General features: G+C 40.2%; 1 protein-coding gene across 1 annotated transcript in view; it reads right to left on the reverse strand.

Annotated features, from left to right (window-relative positions):
• Nucleotides 1–26,027, reverse strand: part of PCDH15 (protocadherin related 15) — a 1,543,840-nt gene that overhangs the window by 56,316 nt on the left and 1,461,497 nt on the right. The window contains exons 29-31 of the mRNA XM_088459638.1: nt 20,865–21,041; nt 14,890–15,108; nt 4,097–4,207 (exon numbers count right to left, since the gene is read on the reverse strand). Coding sequence (XP_088315764.1) covers nt 4,097–4,207; nt 14,890–15,108; nt 20,865–21,041 — 507 coding nt within the window. The remainder of the gene's footprint in view (nt 1–4,096; nt 4,208–14,889; nt 15,109–20,864; nt 21,042–26,027) is intronic.

Raw genomic sequence — 26,027 nt, forward strand, 5'->3', positions numbered from 1 at the left:
CTATCACCCCCAATCACTGATGCCCTAGGCTGCAGACTGATAAGCCCATTGGTTGATCAGGCGCTAATTTTATCTGAACATTCCAGAAGTTCTCAGAATGAATTTTTAGGATATTTTCCCTATTTATGTTCAGAGTATACTTTTTATCATGTACCTAGGCTTTTCCAGCCTGATAGCTGGCACTATTGTTGGCACAACTTGTATATTAAACTAAATGTTTTCCTTCTTGAGCCTTTAAGGACAATAAGTCCTCAAGTACCCACAATTTTTATGCCATCTGCTTGTGTACTGAACAGGCATTTTTCTTTCATGCTGCTGTCGGCAGGTAATTCATCTGACAGGGACAATTAGATTGTGTTTGGATGTTTTGTTTTTTTCTAGAAAGGGGCACAGAACCTAACCTGTGTTAAACCTCTGATAGGGAAATGATGGACAATTAGCTTCCTGTCCCCTCTCTTCCACTTATATGTCACCTCACCAATCCCAGCAGTAATCATGAGCTTCCAAATAAGTGGTCAAGATTCCTATAGAGACTTCAGAGAAATTTCAAACGTTACGTTTAAATAGTTATATTTTGAGGTCTCTTTCATTTCCAGGGGTTCAGCTCCGAAATGGTTTACTTCAAATACGAGATGAAAAAGAGCTTGCTGTCACTCATTACACATCATTAGATCTGCCAGAAAAGTTCACATAACCAGAGCGAGAGAAAAAAAAAAGTATTTTTGTTCTTATCTTCTGTAAAACTGAGCTTGATTTGAAAGGGAGCCTGTGGACTTGTTTTAAATGCAATGTATAGAAGTTTTGTTTGATTTCCCAGATGCCCAGTACCGCAGTGAGAGAATCTGTATAGAAGAATAGCAATCTGAATTTCTGCATGCATGGTCAAGCTTTCAACATTTATTCAAATCAATTTCATAGAAGTATAGTTATTGTATAGAACACTGTGTGCGACATATCTATTTAATGACCGGACAGTCTGAAACAATTCAATTAAAGAAAGTTTTTTGGCCTAAAATACTACTGACCCCTATTAAAACAAATTCTAATAAGCAGTAAAGTTGGCATGATGTGAATTTACGGCTTCTCCAGGGTACATGATGCCATGTCATTGCTCTATAGCTATCCCATTATAGTTACTGTTCACAACAATGATGATCAACCCTTGGGGATTAGTAGACTGCACATTAAAGCAATCTTCTCTTTTTCACTTATTCTATAATAAATGAATAGCAGCCTATGGGAGACTGGAGGATTGCTTAGCTGCGGTTTTGCAATGTGATTTGCAAACACATCAGATGCAGGTTTCAGATCCAAAGTGCCGGATTTACTAACCTGTGGTTTAAAGTGTAAAACACAAACTGCAAAACCATATATGGCAGCTTGTAAACATTAAGGGGTCTATTTAATAAGCAGTGTTAGGAGACAGAGTGAAAAGTGATAAGTGATAAGGTGCCAGCCAATCAGCTCCCTACTGTCATCTCATATGCTGTGTTTGAAAAATAACAGTTGGGAGCTGATTGGCTGGCACCTTATCACTTTCTTATCACTTTTCACTCTGTCTCCTAACACTGCTTATTAAATAGACCCTTAAACCACATATGGGGGCAACATAGTTGTTAGCATTATATGGGCAACATTAGTATTGATATAATGAGGCAGCATTACTTTTACAGGGGCAACAATATTATAAACATAACATTTCTGTAACAATTAGAAATCTGTTTGTTTTTATACAGTATAATGTGTTCAAAATGAATATTAAGAATACAGAAGAACACATTTATTTGTTATGGAGGGCAGTGGCGTTACAAGGGGGGTGCGGGCCGCACCCGGGTGTCACTCGCCAGGGACAGACACCAAAGTGCTGACTCCCTCTCAGTTTCAGGAGCCGGGTGCTGCACTGTAGCAGTATGTGGGGCACTCGGCTCCTGACACAGTGACGGAGCCGGCACTGCAAGTACACTGGTCCCCATGGGCAGCCCGCACCTCTGGGATCCCCTGGAGACTCTAAAATGGGGGTTCGAGCTGCGTAGCCAAGCCCCCTACCCACGAGACCAAGACCCATTAGCGCGAGACCGCGCCCATTTTTTACCACCACACGCACTACGCTGTGCTGTCCGCACCGGGTGTCACCCACTGGAGAGACACCACTGATGGAGGACATTTATAGTGCACACAGGAGCTGATTGGTTTGTACGTTATCTTTTTCCACTTTATCTCTCTCCAAGGCTTAGTACATCTACCCCTATATGTGTTCATGAATATGCTGGTGCCTGTAGTTCTACAGAGGCTATGGTGGAGGTTGCATTATATTTAGTCATTTTAACTTGGGTAGTTAGTGGCCGGGGGTATCGGGAGAGGGGCCCAGGGCTAGTCAGCTTTGGGGTAGTACTCTCATGGTGCAGATACCTGATCATTTTCTGAACCTTCGCCATAGAGGACTTGGCCTGATGCTAAGAAAGCTTTGTTGTTAGATAATAAACTTTTTTTTTTACTTTAATAGGATAAATATATTGTATTACCTTCACCAGTCAGAAAATAATAATAAACAAGAAAATAATTAGCAAAAACACTTCCAAACCCTTTTTTTAAATACATACTCGTCACTACACAAACCACAAATAGGTTTTTGCTTGGCTAAAGCTGGGTACACAAGAAAAGATTTTCTGTCCAACCATCCAACTAGTTGATTGGTTGGAATGAAAATCTAGTAAAGTAGGAAAGCAAATGACAATCAGCAATTTGCTCCCAAACGCCGGAAAATAGACAAAAACTGTTGTTTGAACAAATTGTTTAGGTAAAACATTTAACAAAGTTGTCTGACGACCATTTTCATCTGTTTTCTGACATTTAGGAGCAAATTGCTGATCTCCAGTTACTCTCATACATTACCAGATTTTCATTCCAACCAATCAACTAGTTGGATGGTTGGACAGAAAATCTTTACATGTGTACCCAGCTTAAGTTATGATTGCATTAGTCACATTTCTCAAAAGCACTTTTGCTTTACACATTATTGATGTCTGTTGCGGTGGATGACCACACTAAAAATAGTTATGTCCTATTGCAATTCTTCTGTTTAAAGAATTGTGCAACCAAATATACACTACACATATCAAACAATATATATTTAATGTATAAAACATATAGGGGGAGATGTATCCATTTTACAGGCTGAGCTAGAAAAATGACGGAAGGATTTTTCGTGGTATTTTCTCTCTCTCTGCATTCTCTCTCTCCAAGGTTTGATATATCGCCCCCATAGGGACATATTCAATTAGAAGTGGCACTTACTGCAGGCTGGTATCAGTCCTCGGGGCTATTCAATTGCAGCCTGCACTTACTGCGGATTTCTGTTGGCACCATTTTCAGTAAGCAGGGCCTTCTGCCCTTACCGCGGTTGCTGTGAGAACTTTAACCCGAAATCTATGGGTTAATGCGCCTTAGCAATGGGCTTATAATTGAATAGCTCCGGGCATTAAAACTCGAGGCTATCTGCCCATGGTAAGCACTGCGGCTAATTGAATATGCCCCATACTGTACCAATCTGTCTGATAATGTTCTCAGGCAATGGGGAAATATGTCAAAGCCATTGATTAATTTACCCTTTTTTATTCTTAAATTGCTTTAAATTTACTGGAAAATATGTGGTTCCACATTATAAGAAAACAAAGCATGATCACGCAATGACTCGATACATTTTTGGATTAAAGCAATACATCTTCATTCAAAAAACACTATTTGTATGCACTAAGCTATACAGCTTGTATGAAACCTTTACACTGGGAAAACTTACACCAATCCATCATTCGCCTTCCATAGAGTTCAGCCTCTGAGAAATTATGTTGGATATTTTTTTAAAGATATTTCTACAAATCTGTTATTTGGTGGATAAAATATACTATAAGCTGCAGTGTTAAATGCTTGGTTACATACATATTTCATCGACACATCTGAGCACAGTAGCATACTGCGTTGCAGATCGCAGCATCCAGATACATTTCAAACTGCTTTTGTTATAACAGATACGCAACAGCTCCCACTATTGCAATGATTCAAACATTTCTTCAGGAAACAATTTATATTCAGTACTTACATAGTGCTGTCACCCAGCTCTTCATACAGATTATTGGCAGCAGGGGTTGATGGTTTGCCTGCTGGCAACGCCATCTGGATCCTCGCTGTCTTTGCACATTCAGCTTGCCTCCTTTTTAAAGGAAAGAAAAAATAAATTAGAGGACATACAGTGTGTCTTAAGTTTTCTATTAATTGTTAATGTGCAACAAAGGACTACATTAGAATTGTCTTCTAATAAGTGCGCCAGATGTTAAAGACATGTATTTCCCACTGCCACTGGGGAACAACAAGTGGCTTGGGGGGGAGGGGGGGGGGAGGGAGGGGGAGTATAGAAACTAGGGTCTCCAATTGGCCAGATGTCGCTAATTACAGTGAAAAATATAATTGTAGTTTAGATCTGATATATTGCCCTAAAATACACCACGGAGAACCATAAACAGTATTTGATTGAATTAGGTTTGGTTACTATATAAACTTGTTCTAGAACTACATACCATATTAAGTTGACTTCACTGTATCAATTAGCTTACTCACTACTTAGCACAAATTAAGGAGACACAACCTGTTTAATTAACGCACACCCAGCTGACGTGTGTCAGTACACAGTACTCAATCTGAGCCTGAAAATAAAAATCCTACCCCCCAAAAAAAACAAAACAGGACCCCTATATCATTGATTGTGTCTCGTAGTGATGCTCAAAGACACATCAAGTCTAATTAAAATAAGCCTTATGTATATTCTAAAAATTTGATGACAAACTATCTTGTGATGTACAAGTTTATTTATTTTTTATGGACATTTGAGGAACAAGACTCCAGATAACATCTGTGAGACTTGCAAGTGTGTTGTTGCTTGTCAGATTTCCAGGTGCGTTTATATTTAAAGGTAGGAACCATGACAGGAAATCACTTAAAGAAATTAGAAATCCAGATGGCTTTATTTGGCTGTGCTGCAGAGTGTCTCCAGGATCACCTGCTTCTTAGGTTCTAGAACTATCTGGAAACAGAGTCAAACCAATTCTGGGACATGTAGCTTTGGGCCATGTCACATGTACACCTGGTAAGTGAAGCTCATAACACAGTTACTTCTTCTTATTGGGAAATACAGTATAAAAACATAGGCAGATTGCTCAGCTTCTGGAGGCAATGTTGGCACTACCTTTGTTCTTCCTATAGCAGAAGCATCACATAAACAATTTGACCTGTAATGTTTTAATCTACTCCTGTACTTAGCACAGACTTCCTTACTGAATTAACCTAGATCACAGGTTCTCAAACTCGGTCCTCAGGACCCCAAACAGTGCATGTTTTCCAGGTCTCCTCACAGACTCAGAAGTGAAATAATTAGCTCCACCTGTGGAACTTTTAAAATATGTCAGCGACTAATGAATGCAATTGCTGGGTGATCTGGAAAACGTGACCTGTGTGGGGTCCTGAGGACCGAGATTTGAGAACCACTGACCTAGACTCATTAACTGATGTAATTGTTTTTGTTTTGTATCAAGGAATAAACTGAGCCCAGATTATTTCAGTCAGAATTCAGTCCAGACTATACTCGCCTACTCTCCCAGATTGTCTTCTGGGCTCATGAATTTCTGGGGAGTCCCACGGAGTCCCAAAACAATAGGTCACATTCCAGCCTCATGCCAACTTCTGACTGAAATGGGTGGGATAGGGCATGATGATGGATTCTTAGAGATAATGACGAGATACCCTGGCCCAAGCTTCCACATTGATAAGCTGCTTCTCCCTTACTGGAACTCTTCTAGAGGGGAAAATTTAAAAGCTGGAAAGTATGGTTCAGACAAGTCTCTCCTGCTTGTTTTTGCATTGGTGCACAAGATATGAATATGATGACTTCCCGGACTTGGAGTGCTATGTACTATGCCCCAGCAGTAAAAACCATTATGTATCGCTGCGATATATAACAATCGTAAAATGGAATTTACCACAAGCAAAAAACCTGATACACTGAGCATCAAGTTTATACCTCGAGCTCGAGAGGATTCAGTGAAGCCTTCAGCTTCGCTGGATCCTAATTGCCTATTATAACTAATGCCATTCTGAGATGGTATTAGCTAGTGGTGAAATAGAGGGCTTTAGGGTAAGCAGAAAGAGAAGCCCTGTGGTACAGATCTGTGCTTTCTCTGTATATTACTTGATAACTAAAACAAAAGGGATTATTACTGATTCACAAATAGACCCTATGGTGCTTGTGAATATGAGCAATGGTAACAGCAGTAGAACTAGTTTTTAACTAAAAAGTGAATGTTTCTGCAGGAACAAAACTAATAAGTGAAGAGCATAGAATTACATACCGTATATGCCTACCGACCATCTATTCCAATTTGACTGGGCAAATATGCAAGTCAAGATAATTGTGCTGTCCCATGATTTGCACATTTATCCTGATTCGTTGCAGTCTGGAAGATATTTCCAAAAGGTGTTCGGAGGCTAAACAACCCATCTTGGTGTATGGCAGAGGAGTGACCCACTGTGTCATAAACACGTCCCTGGATCCCAAAACGCTACCTCCAGAAGTTGGGAGGTCTGATAAATATATATAACTCCTTAAGATTATTGGTAGAGAAACTTTGCATTTCTGTAGATAAATAAATGTGTATATGTGTTCATTTTATATTTTGTCCACAATCTGTTGTATGTTTATTTTATATGTGTACCCCAGCTGAACTTGAAAAGACCTCCTCTCCTCCCAGAGGTAAAAAAACCCCCACATTTTTGGGTCAATACACTTATCTTTTGCAGTTGGTAACAGACAGGATGGCACACATACCAACATTGGTAAGTAAGTGCATGTCATTCACCCAATGTATATCTCTTTTAACAAGGAGACAGTAATGAACCAGTTGGAAATAGTGTAACGCAGACAGTTTTATTTATACCAGTAAATAGTCTTTAACAGCTTACTGCTGAGAGCACTAAATACTCAGTGGTTGTGTACAAGTCAACTTGATTTAGCTATATACATACAGCACTGCAGTGTTAGAAGACTACTGTGACTATGTTTTATCTTAAATACAGTATGCTGTGAAATGTTTGTAGTGCATATGGCTCTATACTACTCATAAAGCAAAATATTTTTTACCTGACTGCAGTACCTCTGGGAACTTTGCTAGAAGCCCTTGCGTAGGCAGAAAGCCGGTTTGCATAGTATAGCTAATTATTTATACACTAGAGATTTTACCACCATGAAGGCATGAGATTCCCTTGCGTATAAGCAAACTAACACTGTATTAACATCTCAGCATGAATTATTCTGTAGCTGACCACTACAGTTTCTGAGTCACCAATAGGCATAGAAAATACATTTATATATAACAGGCTTTTTTATATGTAATTGTAATTTCTTGGTACAGTACATGTACGTATACTGTATGTGTGATTGTAAGTGGTTGCATTTTCGGTTAAGTGGTACTTTAAGTATCAGAATGCCTACATCCTGCTGTGGTGGAATAGATTTCCAGGCTCCAGGAATACAGGTTGTAGCAAAATGATCCTATGGGTTTTACCAAGTTCAGTTTTTTTTTTCAGAATTGTTAGTACTTTCCTTTTTATTTTAGGACACAACAATATTGTTTCCAAGGACTACAATTGCAGGTATGATTTCATTATTTAAATCCCTCCTTCTTAAATATAATACGCAACGTGGGGATCAGATTTAGAGCTGTATTCAAGTTGAGTGGACCCGCGATTTTCGCCTTCCCGGACTTTCCACCTACTTCACCTGTTTTGCCGGCGGAAAAGTATCGCGAGCGTGCCCGCGTATCGCCGTATTCAATTTGAAAGTAGGCGAAAACGGGAACCGGCGAAACTTAAACAGGCGGAAAGTACTGTCAGATTTGGGGAAATCAGCCTGACACCCCCCAAAAGGTGCTGTGACAAGGGGGTTCACTATGGTTCCCCCCGATTTCCCTTGCTGAAGGTATTTGTTGTTTTTTAAATGGGATCAATAGCTGCTAAATAGCGTTTTTGTATAAGTGGTAAAGAGTAGTATTTTTTTTGCCAGAAAATAACTTATCCCTGCAAATTTCGGGTACTTGAAAATGGGGGAGGGCATATTTTAAAGTTGCTAAAGTTAAGTTTAAAAAATCGTGAAAAATTCACCTGCCGCAAGCCCATGCAATGAAAAAAACACTTGGGGCATACTTGGGGACCACCCCCCAGAGTCAAGTTCGCTAGTTTTTAACTTTGTCCCCCAACATTTTTTTTTTCGCCCCCAAATTCAAAGTGATTTTTTTTGGTGTTCTTAAGTGTTTTTTATTTTTTTTGACAGAGTTTACCTTTGGGGGACTGTCTGAAGGCTGCACGGAGGTTCCCACAATGTTGCACCCCAAAACACCAATTCTGCACTTTTTTCCGCCTGCCATTCATAGGCAAAACTTTTCCGCCTATTACATAGCATTGACTTTCTGCCTAGGCGAAAAGTCTTCCAAATTGAATACAGAGTAAAATCAAAACAGGCGAAAATGACATCATCAGCGAAAAGTTTCCGCCAAAAACACGCGAAAACGGCTTTTCGCCTCAAATTGAATACAGCCCTTAGTTGTAAAAGGATTAGGTATGTAGACAAATCTTACAATATATGTTACTTATTAAAAAAATATTTAATTGCAGAAGTTTATGGTCTGTTTAAAACATAGGGGTCTATATACTAAACCTTGGAGAGAGATAAAGTGAACGGATATAAAGTACCAAATAATCAGCTCCGAATTGTCACTTTTTACAGGCTGTCTGAAAAATGACAGTTAGGCACTGATTAGTTGGTACTTTGTCTCCATCCACTCTCTCTCCCTGGCTTAGTACATAGACCCCAAAGAGAGATATCATGTATCGCAGTTTGGTTAAGATAAATCCCGCCCCTATTCGCATGCATGCCAACAATTTTTAACACCAGTATACATGAATACTTGAAGGACTGTGCTAATAAAAATCTTTCAATTGTGAAATGCATTTTTTATTATTTATTTGTTATTTATTTTGCATTTTATATATATTTTTCTGTGTATTGATTGTATATTTACATACATTGTGGGAGATCTAAATGGTATATTAATACAATTGTGAGTAAATAAACTAATTTAACTTATGATTAAAGGAGCCGTTACTGCTATATCAAATTTTCTGCCATCGCAATTGATAGATTTTTATTACTTTGATTTTATTTTTCTCACAGTGTGATTAATGGGTATTCACAAATCACAAGATGTAGGATATGCAGCTGTAATGTAATATGTGAAATATACTAATTAATTATATATACTAATTAACTATATATTAGGATTATAGAAAAGCACTTGATGTGCTAGATGAGCGCCAGGATCAATAGGTTTTTATATAATACATGAATACTTACCTGCTGGGACAGCTCCTCTGATATAGGCCCTGATTCAGAGCCGGACGCTCTGACCAGAGCGCTCGCTCTGAATCAGGGCCCTCCTCCATTAATATGGAGCGTCCTCCTGGACGCTCGTATAGCTGTGGGTCACCACCCACAGCATATACGAGCGTGCTAAAAGATGGTCGCAATGGTCTTGACCATCGCGACCATCGGAATTGCGAGGGAAACCCTGCGGTCGGGTTTCCCAGCCGCAAGGCCAGGAGTGATTTTGGCTCAGAGCCAAAATCACTCCCACTGACATCACTAGTGATGTCAGTGGGTCCGGCTTCAGACGGTAGGCGTTCCCATGGGAACGCCTCTGTCTGGCAGGCACGCCCCCGGCACGCCCACCAAAGGGGGCGTGCTGTCAATCAACATCGACAGCACGCCCCCTTTGGTGCGTGACCCGGAGCGATGGAAAGTCCTTCGCTCGCTGGGTCTCGCGCATGCGCTCGACGGAGCTCCCTCCGTCGTGCGCATGCGCAGTGGGGACCATCGACCCACTTGCGAGCGTACTGCCGCTCGCGAGTGGGTCTGAATGACCCCCATAGAGCTGTCCCAACAAAGAAGTGACTTCCAGGTAAATGACCAAGGACTCTTCTTAATGTCAGCTCATTCACTAGCTCCAAGGACCAAGAAGGATCCTTCAGAGGTTGTTTTGGAGATATTACAGCAGTTTACAATTCAATACATCCTGCCCTCACATACAAATGTACCAGATAGCAAATTAAACTAGTGTCATCACATATACTAGGAGATTTATCAAACCCTTCTAAAGAGGACAAGTGGAGGTGTTGTCCATAACACCCAGATTCTGCAGTAGCTATAATTTAACTGCTACATTTTATAATATGAAAGCTAGAAGCTGATTGATTGCTATGGGAAACATCTCCACGTATCCTCCTTTGTAGGTCTGATAAATATCCATCCGTAACAAACTAGCAGCTATTCATGATCTCTTCATCTCTAACTCTCTTAACCTTCTTGCTATTACTGAAACCTGGCTTTCTTCCACTGACACTGCATCCCCCGCTGCTCTCTCTTATGGGGGCTTCTCCTTTTCGCACTCCATCAGACCTGATCACCGTCAGGCAGCAGAGTGGACATTCTCCTATCTCCCAGCCGTACCTTTCATGTTATCCCCCCTGGGCCTCCCTTTCTCCTCCTTTAAAGTCCACTCTATCCATCTATTCTACCCCATCCATCTCCGTATCTCTGTCAACTACCATTGACCGTGCCATCAAAACTATTGTCTTCTCACTGATCATCTCTCGCCTTGACTACTGCAACCTTACCTCACTGGACTCCCCTGCTCCCTTCGTGCTTCTCTCCAATCTGTACTAGTCATTGCGATCGGGATTGCAATCGCAGTGACTACGCAGACCCATCACAGAGTGACTGACAGGAAGTGCCGTTTGTGGGTGGTGACGGGGAGGTCGTTGACTGAATGCAGGTGTGCTAGTGTGTTTCAATGACGTTGCATGAGCATGCATAAATTACCCACTGCAATACAATACGCAGCCTGAGGCCTCATAGCATGCACAGAAGTAAGCAATTTCTGAGTGAGGCCTGAATTACCTTAACTGTGTGTATGGGCATTTGGTACGATTTACCGCCGGCAGCCTGACAGAGGAGGAAATCCCGATCGTCCTAAAGGTAAGTGTAAACTAATCTAATTCTACCCCCTAACCCTAACCCTCCTTTAGGGTGCCTAACCCTAACCTCCCCCCTGTGCCTAACCCTAATCCTCGTTCTAAGTGCCTAAACCTAACCCCCTTTCCCCGCCGCCTAAACCTAAGTCCCTCGGGGGGGGTGCCTAACCCCAAGTCCCCCCCCATGAGCGGAAAAAAGACCAGGCGCAAATATAAGCAAGGGGGTCAAATATTAATGCAGCAGTGTAAGGAGAGGTATTGTCAGCCTCACAAAGGATAATAAAAATATAGAGAGAACACTGCGCTTCAATATTCAAGCTGGGACATCAGTTAACCATACATAGATACAAATGATTAATAAAAATTTATATATTTATTGGATGAAGCCTAGTCGCCCCATACAAAACACATTATTGAACATACATTATAAACAATTAGCACAATAAATCTTTGTAGGCCTAAGTGCAATAAATACAATACAATATTATCCCCCCCCAGGAGCCCTAACCCTAAACCTAACCCTCTCCCCCGTGGCTGTCCGGGCACCGGTCTCCCGTCGTTGGTAAAATGACAGGCATCTAGATTTAGATGCCTGTCATTTAACCCTCGCCGGGATTAAGTAGTCGGGGAGCCGGACGGTCGGCATTGCGTCCGCCGGCTTCCTGAATGTATACCGCATATGGGTCCAATGATACTCAATTGTACCAATGTTTTCGCAGTCTTGCTAAACTTTACGGATGTGCGTATGGGTGAAGTGGGCATCTTTATGTAGTGGTGCGGCGGCATTGCGATCACTATGGATTAGCATATATTCGCAGTAAAACTGCATGCGTACGCTATATTGCGCTCCAAGCTGAATCAGACACTTAATGCTGCAGCTAGACTAATCTTCCACATCTGTCTCCCCTCTCTGCAAAGTCCTTCACTGGCTTCCCTTCCCCTACAGAATCATTTTCAAACTCCTAACTACCACGTACAAGGCCCTCTCCAACTCCACAGCTCCCTACATCTCCAACCTCATCTCCTTACACACTGCCTCCTGCCCTCTTCGGTCGACCAATGACCGCTGCCTGTCCTCCTCTCTGGTTACCACGTCTCACTCCAGAATTCAATATTTCTTCTGAGCTGCCCCCCACCATTTAAACGATCTCCCTTGTTCCATAAGACTATCCCCCAACCTGCATTGCTTGAAGCGGGCACTTAAAACCCACCTGTTCATAAAAGCATATCTGTCCACCTCCACTTAACCATATCACCACGTAGTCTACCTCTTAACTCCCCTTACACTGGCTCACTCATTTTGTCTTCAGTTTGTCTCCTCCTTCCCCTTTAGACTGTAAGCTCCATGAGCAGGGCCCTCCTCCCTCCTGTTCTCATCACCTACATCTCTTGCACACCTGATACACATCCTCACTTGGGTTCTCTGCTCCTGGACTCCAATCATCTGTTTTTGTTTTTTTCAGGAGAACGAGACCTGTCATTCCGCCCATGCTGACAGCTACAGGTTTCAGCTGATGTTGTACTTTTCGGTTGCGCACATTACATCAGTGGCTGTAACAAGATTTGTAGTGCTATTTGTACTGTGCTGTTTTACCCTGTATTGTCTTATTGTTTTGCTCTCTGTTCGGCACTTTGGAACACTTGCTGCGCCCTATAAATAAAATGTAATAACAATAATAATACCACCCACAATCTCTAGTTTGGTTGATTCATATGTTCTTTGAGCCGTACGATTGTACAAATAGAAGACATGGAAGACATGCAAGGAAGCTGAAGCTAGTAGAGAAAACCAGTGTACTTACTCTTTAAACCTTTTCCATTGATTGAAGAAATAGGAGAATAAGAAAAAAAATAAACACACATTAGTTAGAAACATTTCTTACATCTGCATTAACATTCACATGAACGTCTTATCTGAGGTACCGGCATTCTAATAACCAAAATGTTTAAATGGGTACAATTAATGTAATACCATTTGCAAAATTATTATCAGCCTTGTAGCATCCAGTGTAGCAATAAATTACATTTAAGAAAAGATGTTCTAAGATAAATAGGCCTGTATATCAAGTACAGCTCAAGCGTCCTTGGTCGTCTGAATTGTACTCAAAAAGTAAGTTATTAAGGATAAAGCAATCTATTTTTTTATAATTACACTGGCTTTGTGTTTCAACCTTCTTGAAGCAAATTAAAGGGGCCTTGCATAATGGTAAAGTGCAATTACACTGTTGGCTGAATACAACATGATGTGTCCCAACATAGATTCCTAATAAGTTTTCATAATCCGCTTCTTGCTTTGTCATGCAGTGGATACGCAAAGTCACTTCTTTACATGAAAAGAGTTATTGTCCTTCCCTGGGTAACGTTCAGATGATTACTGAAAGCATCACGTTCTGATGCTAATGGCAGCCACGTTCAATTGAAATATATGGAGTGAAAACGCAATTAAAGCAGCTATATAATCAAATGCATTAGCAGTGTATTACATTAAGAATTAAAGCAAAAGCAGATTAAGCAAGCTATCCATGACCAAGTTTTGGCTTTAATAATAATGTGACTTGCAAAATTCCAGCAGTGGAGCATGGTCGAACGTGGAACCTGGTAAATTAATTGGTTTTGACTAAAGTGTGTGTCTGTCTGTGTGTGTGTTTGTGTGTCAGTGACTTTAAACAGTAAGCTCTAATGTGGCAGAAATTGATACGAATTACACTTTGGAGCAGGAGTTTACAGTGCTCATTTTCGATAACTAAGTGTATGCAAGTTTGTACGATGCAGGATCATATATATCTCATTCTCTACATGTGACTGAAGGGGTATAACTGTGTTGTAGTGAAGCATTTTCATGTACTAACATCAGAGAGGGCATTTCATCATAATAGCAGGCTACACAGGGCTGAACAGAGGTGTAATTATGCCTGTTTTCAGACACAACTTTTGCACGGTTTATAGCCTGGTGAAGTGGCGCACTGATGTCGAGTATCTAACCAAGCTCACAGTTAGGGGGCTAGCGCACCGCAAGATGTCTACAGCGGCCACAAGAAATACCCTCCCTGAAGAGCATTCAGTATCTGCATATGCATCTATGTATCACAGATCACTCATATTGTACTCAACAACCAACAGTACAGTTCTCCACTTTTGTTAAGACTGAATAATAAGAAAAGTCAGAATATAGATGTATTTGCACACCTTTTTCGTGCACACACACAGCATGGAAATGTGTATTGTACACAAAAAAAGACATTTGTTAAATTGCCAATGACCACCATAGGGTCTGGTGATTGCTGCTTTGGCCAATTCACCAGATCTGTCTGTAAGGGCACTTTCTGACTTTGCTTACTATGAATGAAGGTGCATAAGCTGCATACAGAAGAGGATTATAGTATTATTAACTGATATAATATACAGTGTGGGGCAGAATGAATGACTCTGATGATATGTCAACCTCTGAGTTTTGCATGAGGTGTAAATTGTTTTCATTGGTAAAGGCACACATGGCAATTAAATGATTTCACTAAGTATACAACTGGATGTGATATAATGCTACAGCTGCTGCAGAACTGTATACTTTGTAGAGCAGTTATATATCATCACTCTTTTTTCTATGAATTATTTTATGCTGAATATAGTGTCATTCAGTTTTTGGTACATTTTGAACAAACAGAAACTATATCACTGGTGAATTGCTAGTCATTAGAATGGTTTTGCTTACTTTCTTGACATTATTCTGCACCTATTGTAACAAAAACTAAATAATTTACTTACTGTCTGTAGCTGACCATCACAATTAATATAGCCGGTATACAGCACAGGATGATAATAATGGCCAGTGCAAGCAATGCTCCCTCCGTGTAGCCGACAGCCTGGGCTTGCTTTTTAACGTTGGCTACTACATCCGGGGTTCGGATTTCCAGGATACGTCCACCAAGGCCAATGTAGTCCTGGAACTGTTTATTAATGTCCAGCACCTTACCATCCAAAAACCTGTCCAGCCAAAAATAATAAGATCAGTTCATGGCAGATAGATAGATAGATAGATAGATAGATAGATAGATAGATAGATAGATAGATAGATAATCTCAAATAAAGTTTGCTTTCTTTTGTTTTTCACTGAACAAAAACTGTCTCACCAATGAATGCTATAGTGTATAATTACATTACAAAACATACTCATTGAATCGAATAAACTAAAGTTCCTTTCATTGTACACAAGTTGTAGCAGAATGTACTGATGAACAGCCATATTGAAGCGGACACTAGATGTCACTGCAGAACAGACAAATATGCAATACATCAAGGAAACTGTATATAGAGTTCCATGTCTTTAATTACTAATAATCTCCAAAAAACATGAAGGTGATTCTGATGCCACTGCCATGTAGCTGTTAAATTACTATATAACTAGACTTTAGAAGTGATTCACAATGTGCAAATCAGCTGCTACATCATGGTATAAATCTATAGTTTATAGGACTATACAGGTTTTTTTATTTGTTTATTAAGTTGGTTTTAATAATATACCTGTGTTTCCATGATACTTTGTTTGTCAGACAGTATTTTGTCCAGTCTCTTCAGTATGCTGTATGCTATATAGGAAATTACTAAAATATAGAATTTAATATAAAATTGATACTGAACATTCATTTATTTTATGTTGAAGGTTGTATTATAGCCATACAGTGTATATATATATATATATATATATATATAATCCAATGAACAAAGGTGGCACTCCAAGTCTCTTTACAAATAGTAAAAAAGGTGCTTTAATATCGATGTTTCGGGGTCCAGTCCCCTTCCTCAGGTGTGTCCTGAGGAAGCGGACTGGACTCCGAAACGTCGAGATTAAAGCACCTTATTTTACTATTTGTAAAGAGACTTGGAGTGCCACCTTTGTTCATTGGATCACATTAGGGGTGTGCTAGCCCCAGGGAGGCACCCAAGCAAGTCACTTCCCTGGTGCCAGCTGCCTGCAGAGTGCCGGCTTGTTGGGTTTTTATATTTATATATAAATATATATATATATATATATATATAAAGACACAGTCTGTAGCGCAAATAATCCTTGTAGTTTCCTTTTTCGGTAGTATTGTCCAGCCAATGATTTTTACCAAATAGGTAATATGGATCAGTGCAGCTCACCTCCTGAGCCGTATGTCTAAATAATAATATGTTTTAATGTGGTTCACGATGGTGCGCTCCCTGTTTTTTGTTTATATGTATATATATATATATATATATATATATATATAAAACATACACAATACACACGCACACACAATATCATGCAAATAATCAGTCTGTAGCCTACTATCAGGAAATTATCCAATGACAACTGAATTACTCTACATACAGTAGTTTATTTATTTACCTTCATGTAAAAGGTTAAATGCACTGTTAACTCAATGTGTTTCCACAGCTGCTTTACTGTGATTTCATATCACCTTCTCCATTCCCATTGGTACAATTCTGTTTAGATAAGTTTCAAGTGTACAGGACATCACATGCTAAGCCCCTCCATCCAAATTTACCATATTTTACCAAATAATACTGTTACCAAGGAAACAACAGTCACCAATCTGAAACTTTGAAATTCTTGATGCTGTTTCTAGTGCAGATAGATTGAAGATAAAGTAGCTCTGCTCTCTATAGTGCATTAAACACGCCAGCTTTTATGAATGGGATGAAATACACGGAAAAGGGTAGATTCAATTAGCCACAAGGCTCTGCCTGAACCTCATGTGTTACAGTAGATATTCTATAACAGTGTCATTGCGCAGAAATTGAATCTGCTCATAAGTCTGTCAGGTATATTTACTGTACAGGTTGAGTCTCCCATATCCGAAATGCTCGGGACCACGAGCATTTCGGATTTTGGATTATTCCGATTTTCGGAATACCTGGGGGGGGCCCGGCGGGTGTCACGGGAGGCCCCGGCGTGTGCTGCGGGTGGGTCCGGAATGTGTTGCTGTGGTCCGGCGGGTGATACAGGTGTCCGGCGGGGGTGTCGCGCGGGTGTTGTGGTGGTCCGGCGGGTGTTACAGGGATCCGTCGGGTGTTGTGAGGGGTCCCGCGACTGAGGCGGAAGGGTCCGGCAGGTAAGGCGGAAGGATCCGGTGGGTGCTGCGGCTTTTACGAGGGGTCAGGCGGGTGCTGCGGCTGTCACGGGAGGTCAGGCGGCTGCCGCTGGGGGTCCGGTGGGTGATGCGGGGGGTGGCCTGGCGTGTGGACCACGCCCACGCCGCTAGTCATTGGCCACTGAAACTAGTGACGTCATGACGTCAGGTGACGTCGTGACGTCACATATGCACCGAAATATTCCGGTTTTTGGAATATTTCGGTTTTTGGAATAACGGATATGGGAAACTCAACCTGTATATATAAACAATACAGCTATGTTAGTTATATTATTTAGCCCAGTAATATGTAAGTGGTCATTTACTAACATTGCATTCAGGTGATAATTTTGCACAGTAACTATAATTCAGTTAGTTTATTTTTTTAACAAATTGCTTTTCTTAGTATTCTTCATCGCATTATTTTTAGAATGATAACTTCCATCACTATCTCTGCTTAACACCCCTTTGTCCATATTGTCTCCTCAGTACTCCTTTTACTAACACTCATTAAGTATTTGCTATCAGCTACATTAACTATAACATCCTCAAAATGTTGCTAGAAAATAAAAGTTCACACAGTACAATAATCTTTATCAGTCTATTCTTCTGCTTTTATTAGCTGGTAAATAAATTGCCAAATCCAGGAGTCCTTGTTCCCCCTTTAAACACATCTCCTTTTTTCCATAACCCATGTGCCCTATGGAATGCACACTCTATTTGTAACAAACTAGCCTCAGATCGATTACCTCTTTCTCTAAAACAACCTAAACCTTCTGGCAACGAAAAAAAAAAAGTGACTCACACACTCAGACACTGCCTCACCTGCAGCCCTATCACACGCACATTACACCTTCTCCTTCATGCGGTGCATGGGCTGTGCAGCCTATTACTATAAAGCACAGCCCCTGACCATCCACAGCTGCACTCAGGCAAGAGAGAGGGAGGGAGAGGGGAGGGGAGAGGAGAGGAGGGGGCGGGCACCGGAATGATTTTATGTTGCCCCCCCACAACATAAGATCAGTCTGACACCCCTGGTTAGAATGCTACAAGACTCCTCTGCTCTTCTATATCTTTAAAACTTCTCTTGGAAAAGGTATCCGGACTATAGATCTACATGAAAAAGGTCAACAATGTCTAGATAGACACCAGATGTTAGACAGGCAATAGGTCGACATGTACAAAAGGTTGACAAGTACAAAATGTCAACACACTAAAGGTTGACATGGAAAAAGGTTGACTGGTACAAAGTGTTGACAGGGTCAAAATGTCGACATGAAAATGGTGGACACGGGTTTTTAGGGTTAGGCACTTACTGTCCTTTTGCTGCACATATTCAATCTGTATCCAAATCCTGTCACATACAGTACCTCTAAGAAACATTTCCAGAATATGCACAAATCTCACACAAGTCATAGCAAAATTGCTAATTAATGCACTCATTATCTCCCACACTGACTATTGCAATAGCTTCCTTACTGGTCTTCCCCTAATCAGACTTCCACCCTTACAATCTATTTTGAATGCAGCAGCTAGACCGATTTACCTTGCTAAATATTCTTCTACTGCTGCTCCGCTCTGTCAGTCCCTATATTGGTTGCCTGTGTTTTATCAAATCCAATATAACATACAAGGCCATCAGTAAAACTACACCAACATACATCAGGTTCAGTATACTGTATATTTTGTCAATGGTTAGAATTTCAACATTCCTAAATGCAGACATGAGATTATGTCAATATGTTCAGCATGTTGAGGTCTACCTTGTTAACATTGATGAAATGTTGACATGCTAACAGCTATGCTTCTATTCATCACTAAGGGCCTGATTCAGGGATTTACACAAAGCCGATGTTTACGCAGCTGAGCAATTATCGGTAATCTGAGCATGCATCTGAGTTGCACTGCACATGCGTCAAGTTTCTTTACCAACAGCAGTTGCAGAAAGGAATTCGCAGCAGTGTGATTGACAGTGAGCGGCGAAAAAGCAGGCGTGTCGCGACTGTTTTGGGGGCATGTCGCAGACTGTGACTGCAATCCTTACGTAGTCTCAGTTCTGATGACCATCCTGAGTAACCACTGGGTTACTCAGAACTTTGATAATCGACTAATCTGTGTCCAGTGCTGTATCTTTCTAAGCAATAGCTTGTTTTTGCTAAACTGATGGTGGGCGTCTCAATACAAATCCCAACAGTTGCCTCATATACATATTTTCTCACAGCTGCTGCATACCAATTCCCAGCACCCATCTCTGAATCAGGCCCTAAGTACCCTAACCCTAAACAAGGAGTAGGCAATTATTTCAGCTGGGGGGCCACTTTGAACTTACGAGGCCGCACATACAATATCTTGTGTTTTTTCCAATACCTATCATAAAAAATACAGTACATTACTGTAGCGCAATGACAAGCGGCTTGTCGGGCCGCTTGTCACTGTGCAGTGGTGGGAGCCAGCAGCCCGGGAAGGATTGGCTTGCGGGCCGTATTTTGCCCACCCCTGCCCTAAACCTAACCCTAGCCTGGTGGCTGCAGCTAATGTTCTATTGTTTGCAGCTTTACTGGCAGGTTGTGATTAAAGTCACAAAACAGTGGTTGCAGCTGTAAATATGTCTCTTTCCCTAACCCTAATGTCAGCATTTCACTTGTCGACATTTGTATCAATGTAGTGAACATGTCTGTATTTTGCATACGTCGTCATCTTGCTGTTGACATATCAACATCATAACCATCAACATTGTACTGTTGACATTTTGAATGACCATTGACTTGCATCCCCATACAGCACTTCACTTGTTACAAAATATCTCCCAACTCCACACTGCACAAGATTTGTGTCTCTCCCTCACAATCATTGCCTTGTCCCATTCTCAGTTACAGGACATTTTTCAGTCTGCAACCACTCTGCGGAATAGCTGCCTCACACAACAAGACCTCCTCTAGCCTATGTCAATCGTTATATAGTATTGATTGTTGTATCAAATGTTTGTTTTATTTTCTATTTATATTTACCAGTGAACACATTTATATTGACTATGTAATATTACTTAGAAGATATAAAGTATTCTGTAGATACACCCTTTTGTAACAGAGTGGTTTTGTTTTAAAGGTTTTTCACATAACCTGAAGTGCACTTTAACACATGACTTACTCTTCCCATCACGGCAGGAGCCCCTGGTGAACTGTCACCTGGCTTAGTACATGACAAGTTGCAGCTGCTTGTACGGAGAGGCAATGCCTGACCATAATGCTTTATCAATAAAATGCTGTTAAAGATAATTTCTTCTTGAGGTCACTGTTACAGGAACTTTAGTTTGGCTAGATTTCTCGGTCTGCTTTTGACATTTGTCTTTTGTCATACGAAAACTGCTATAGTACATGCACATTGCTTTTTCTTACCCTTAGTAAAAACAAGTAATTCAATTCTATATTTTTAAAAAATATAAAGCGTTTATGATTTACTAGTATTTTGTTTTCTTTTTAAACATATTTACATCTGGATACCATAAATCAGTTAGTTTAATTCCGATAACAATATAGTAACACTGGTTGCTTATGTTTTCTGATTGTAGAGCCATCATAGTAAACTATGTTTCCATAAGACAGTTTTTCCTTTATTGGTACTCACTTATACAGCTCATTACGTGATATAGCTCGGTTCGTTTGCGGATCAACAGCGTAAACCATCAAGTCACACTGTGTGTAGTCCTCTTCGGAGAAACCATCTCCATATCTTCTGGCACCAATTGATTCAACCACAACTGCTGCACCTGGAATTTGGTCCTGGACGTAACCTTCAAGAATGCTGAAAAAAAATAACACAAAAATAAGTTGATGACTCCTGTAGTTGTGTTTTGCTTTAAATGGTTTGTGTTATACAATAGCTCCCAGCGATTTTCCGATCTGTGATTAGTTTGAGTTTCCAGTGTGACGTAAAATGTCAATGTATTATTTTTTATTAGCAACTTTTGGTTCTTACAGTATGTTTATTTATTTACACTTTTTACCAACATAATGGACAATGCCTAAGTACTGTATCTACAAAATCTACACAATAGCTTCAATGACCAAGGGTGCAGTAGCTACAACACAGTAGTCACTATTTTCTGGAAGACTTATAAATGAAAAACATGACAGATTTAGCAGGCAGAAGCATTTTGCAAGGCCATAAATGCAAACTAAAGGTGCATACACATGTAACGATTTTGTAACCGATTATCTGTGAGATTTTCCTTTGGGAGAGTGAACGATTTTTTGAAGTGTAATGAACGATATTTACAATGATGAACGAAAAATGTTCCTTCCCTTACTGAAAATCATTATGTTGGACAGTCTGAAATGGACGATTAATGATAACTACAAACTACAAATGGGAGCGCTCTTGAACGATTATCGTTCATCGTTATAACTCAGAAACTGAACGATTTGTTCAATGATTGAATGATAACGACGTTGTTAACGACAAATCGTTCAAAAAATCGTTACTGTGTATGCACCTTTACAGGTCAAAACCCATGTAATTATAATCTTGTGTGTCCGCTAACATCCTGCAAATAAATATGAATTGTTTAATTTGGTTATCAGCAGTGGCAGATTTTACCTGGGGGCTGCAGAGCCGCAGGCCCCCCAGTAAAATCCACCACCCCCCAGTAAGCTCCCTGTCCGTACACTAGCAGTGGCTTCCCATTCTAAGCCCTTTCTGCTAGTTGCATGCTGAACTGTTCGTCCCAAGGGGTGGAGTTTTCTCCCCCTGGGACTGGCAGTCCTGACTACTGTTAGCAGAAAGCGCTTTCAATCGGAAGCTACTACTGCGTTTAGTATGCCAGCACTACCTGGCTTCTAGGGGCTCCAGCCGATGTAGTCCCTTGAAGTCAAGTTTTTTGAGCATGTGCGTTTTTTCCTTAGATTGTTTGCACGTGTGCAATGGATGGACCTGACTGCCAAAAGGCCCGAAAAGAAGTACAGCCTGGGTAGTCCCCCTCTAACCAAAAGGTAGGAGCCGCCACTGGTTATCAGCACAGTAAACAGTAGTGTTTCAAAAATGCTGCCTCTGTAATTTGTTAGGGTTTGTATTGTTTGATGATTTCTCAATCAAATAATCCTCTATTAAAATGAATGACCAGTGTCCCCTAGAATGACCAGTCTTAAGGTGTTCAAACCAGCTACCTGTGTAACTTCTTTTACAATTAGGAGATATTATAATCCCAACAATCTCAAAAACCAAAAGAAATTATTCAATATGCTCCAAAGGTGAAGACTTTGCATTGTCCTGCACCTACAGTATATACAGTATATCTTATTCTGTAGTTATCCATGGTAGAGATTTCAGATAAGGGGGGAAATAATGTCTTAATAAAGAACATATGTAATTAGATCAGCAGATTGATTCATGCAATGGCGCAAATTGTAATAATCATCTGCATATTTGTGCTGAGGTGCAGCGGTGAAAGTGTTAACATTTCCAATGGAGAGAGTAATGAACTGCTCAAGCAAGCACAATAGATACACAGGGACCTGCTACGGCAATCAACCCCTTATGGTTTAACCCATTAAATATGGATTGCTTGAGCCACACAACACAGATGGAAGCAGTTGATGAGAGGAATCGATAAGAGGGAGATCATTCATGGTACTAGGAAGAGAGGCTAGAATAAATTGTACAAAGAGAACTAATCTGAAAGGAGTAAGTAATAAAGAAGGGAAAGATTGGAGTGAGAGGAGAGATATAAGAGGGAGAGAACTGCGTGCAATTTGAGCAAAGGATTTAATTAAGAAATAAAGAATAGTTAAAGAGAGGGAACCGATAAATAGAGAGATAGAAGGAGGAATTGCTGACAGTAGAAAGGGAAATCCATAAAAACTAAACAATCAGAACTGGAAGTGGGGAAAGAAAGGAGTAAAAGATAGCAGGTGATTGAGGAGTCAGATACAATAAGGATTAAGCAGGACATGGAGAGCTTTGTTGTGAGAAGGGAAGGAAACAAATAATTAGTAGAATAGCTCAATTTGGGGCCTAGGTGTTAATAATTGCAGCAGTATCGCCATTATTATCAGTCTGACTTTTTAACTTTCAACAAAAGTATCCACTCTATGTACTAAAATTACTTTGCAAGAATAGTGGTAGCAATAACCGCTGTCCTTGCGTGTTACAGTACGGCTACATTGGAGGAGTCTATCACATTTTCAAAAGACTCCTCCTAAGTATAGGACACTGTGCATGCACACAGTGACAGTGTCAGTGTCCGATGCTGGTCGGAGGCTGCGTGAGAGGGATCGCAAGATGCCTTTCCTGGGAGAATGTGCCCATAAGTATAAAGCTGTTTACGCCATCTGAGGATGGCATAAACCAATGGGACCAAACACCAAAAGCTTTGCTTTTTGGAGATTGGTACATAGTGGCCAGACCATAGTCCCCATTGATAATCATGGAGACTGTAGTCTGCAGCACTACTGTAATTCTCTTTTTCCAGGAGATTTCTGTAGAATCTCTTGCAGATTAGGCTGTTAGTAGATTGCAACAATACATAAAATGATGCAGAAACTGCAGTTGTTACATATTTTTATTTAAAAAAAGAAAAATCTTAATACATAGGCCCCTTCTATTTTAAGATTTGTTAAATATGATCACTAATACAGCAGACAGCTGTCATGTTCCAGATCCATTTCAGATTAACTCAAAGGAACTGGGGGTGATGTATCATACTTTGTAAAAAGAACAAGTAGAAAAGTTGCCCATAGCAGACTATTAACTTCCAGCCTTCTTTAACTAAGTACATTTTATAAAATAATAGCTAGAAGCTAATTATTTGCTATGGCATGTTCTCCATCTATCCTCTTTAGAATGTTTGATATATCTCCCCCTTAGACAGATAAATCTGACTTGCTAACCTTGGATCTTCTGGAAAGTACAGTGTCACAATCAACTCACAGACATTTACAACAACAAAGACCTTAGTGCACACCTAAGTGTATTTAAGGGTACCACCATGGATGTTAAGTCAACATTCTATTATGTCGACATATATGTGTAGACATGAGGAATGTTGGCATTCTCATGTCGACCGTGTGCATGTTGACATGAGAACTGTCAACAATAACATGCCACACCCGTAGTTTAGTGTAAGTGTATATGGTGTGCAGTTAAAAATACTGGTATCAAATGACTGTTAGGCAAACGTAACTCTACTGAAACTGCTATTGAACTGAGGGACCTTCTGACACAACCAGGAGTCCACTACAGATGTACATTGCTAAAAATAGACTGAATTAGGGTTAAAAATGTCATTGTTTGAGCACCTTTAGGATAAAGTGAGTATAGAATAATTTTGATAACACTTTTAGTTTAATGTACATAAGTGATTCTATAGGAAATTATCTTATATTTTTTAGATTCAATAATAATATAATTTAAAGTCTCATAACAGTGATTTTCCCAGATATTAATTATATATTGTCAATTACGTATAAATTATGACCTGATTTTGTTTGGTAACATAATCGTTTTTCACTCTTATATTTTGTTGTTATCCCCCAATAAAAGTAATTTGGATAATGTTTACAGTTCATTGGTGTCTTGCTATGGTTGTGGTCTGAACTATCTCAGGGGTCTATTCATGATTACCAATGAGCCCGTTAAGCATGTGAAAATGCTAGTTTCCATATGTCTGTTATATTGGCAGACTCTGAAAACTTTGGATGGTGTTGGTCAATTAGCCCTTAATAGTGAATGAACCCCTCAACCACTTACTAGAATTTGGGAACAACATGCTAAAACTCAGACTTCTGGTAGGCTCTAAGCATGTGACTAACCCTTGTTTTGTATTTAGTATAGACATAAATACCAATTTTCTTTCATATGGTAGTTATAACTAAAAATGAAATGGGTATGTACAACCGAATGTAAGCCCAGTGGATGAAATCCCGATGCCAGAAGGCCGGCAGATAAAGATCCCGACTAAAGTAGATAAGTACCCTAACTCTTCACTCTACCCCACTAACCCTCCCTTAGTGGTGCCTAACCCTAACCTCCCCCCTTAGTGCCTAACCCTAACCTCCCCCAGGGGTGCCTACACCTAACCCCCCCTCCCGCACCCTAAACCTAACACTCCCGGCGTGTGCCTAACCCTAACCTCCCCCCAGGGGTGCATAACCCTCCCGAGGGGGTGTCTAACTCTTAAGTCCCCTGCACCCACGATAGTGATGCCACTGTTTGCAAACAGTGGGGTCCTTTTCAAGATCAATGGAATGGGGATATAGGCGAGGACAATATAAACAAATAAAGGCTGCAGGTGTACTTCGGGGTCCAGTCTTCAACCTTTGCGAAACCGGGTATTCCAGCTAGTACAATATTTGATATGATCTTTTCTCTTTAGAGTAGTTTTTTCTTTTATTATGTAATTATGCAATTCAATTGGTAGTATTTCTATTTAAACATGCATCATAACATACAGACTTGACATTTAAAAAAGTCAAAGTTCTGTAACAAAGTACTACAGCCATGACAATAAGCAACAAATAATGAGAACATTGTGAACGTTGGGGTCAGATTAGTTTTTTGCAGTCAGGACCCCAGGCAGGAAAATAACAAGCATACCGATTTTTTGGAAGAATTTACAGACTTTGCAGCAATGTTGTATCATCTTTATCAAATCAAACAAGGGCAGAAGTCACAGGATTTTTATTTGTGATTATATGAGGAGAAATAACCTCCACAATGAACATCATTAACTTCACTTTAGAGTGAGGCTTATTCATGGCATTGGATGTGGATAGACGTGTACAAATGTAATCA

This window comes from Taudactylus pleione, unplaced genomic scaffold (genome assembly GCF_031769625.1).
Source record: "Taudactylus pleione unplaced genomic scaffold, aTauple2 ptg000918l, whole genome shotgun sequence".
NCBI lineage: Eukaryota > Metazoa > Chordata > Amphibia > Anura > Myobatrachidae > Taudactylus > Taudactylus pleione.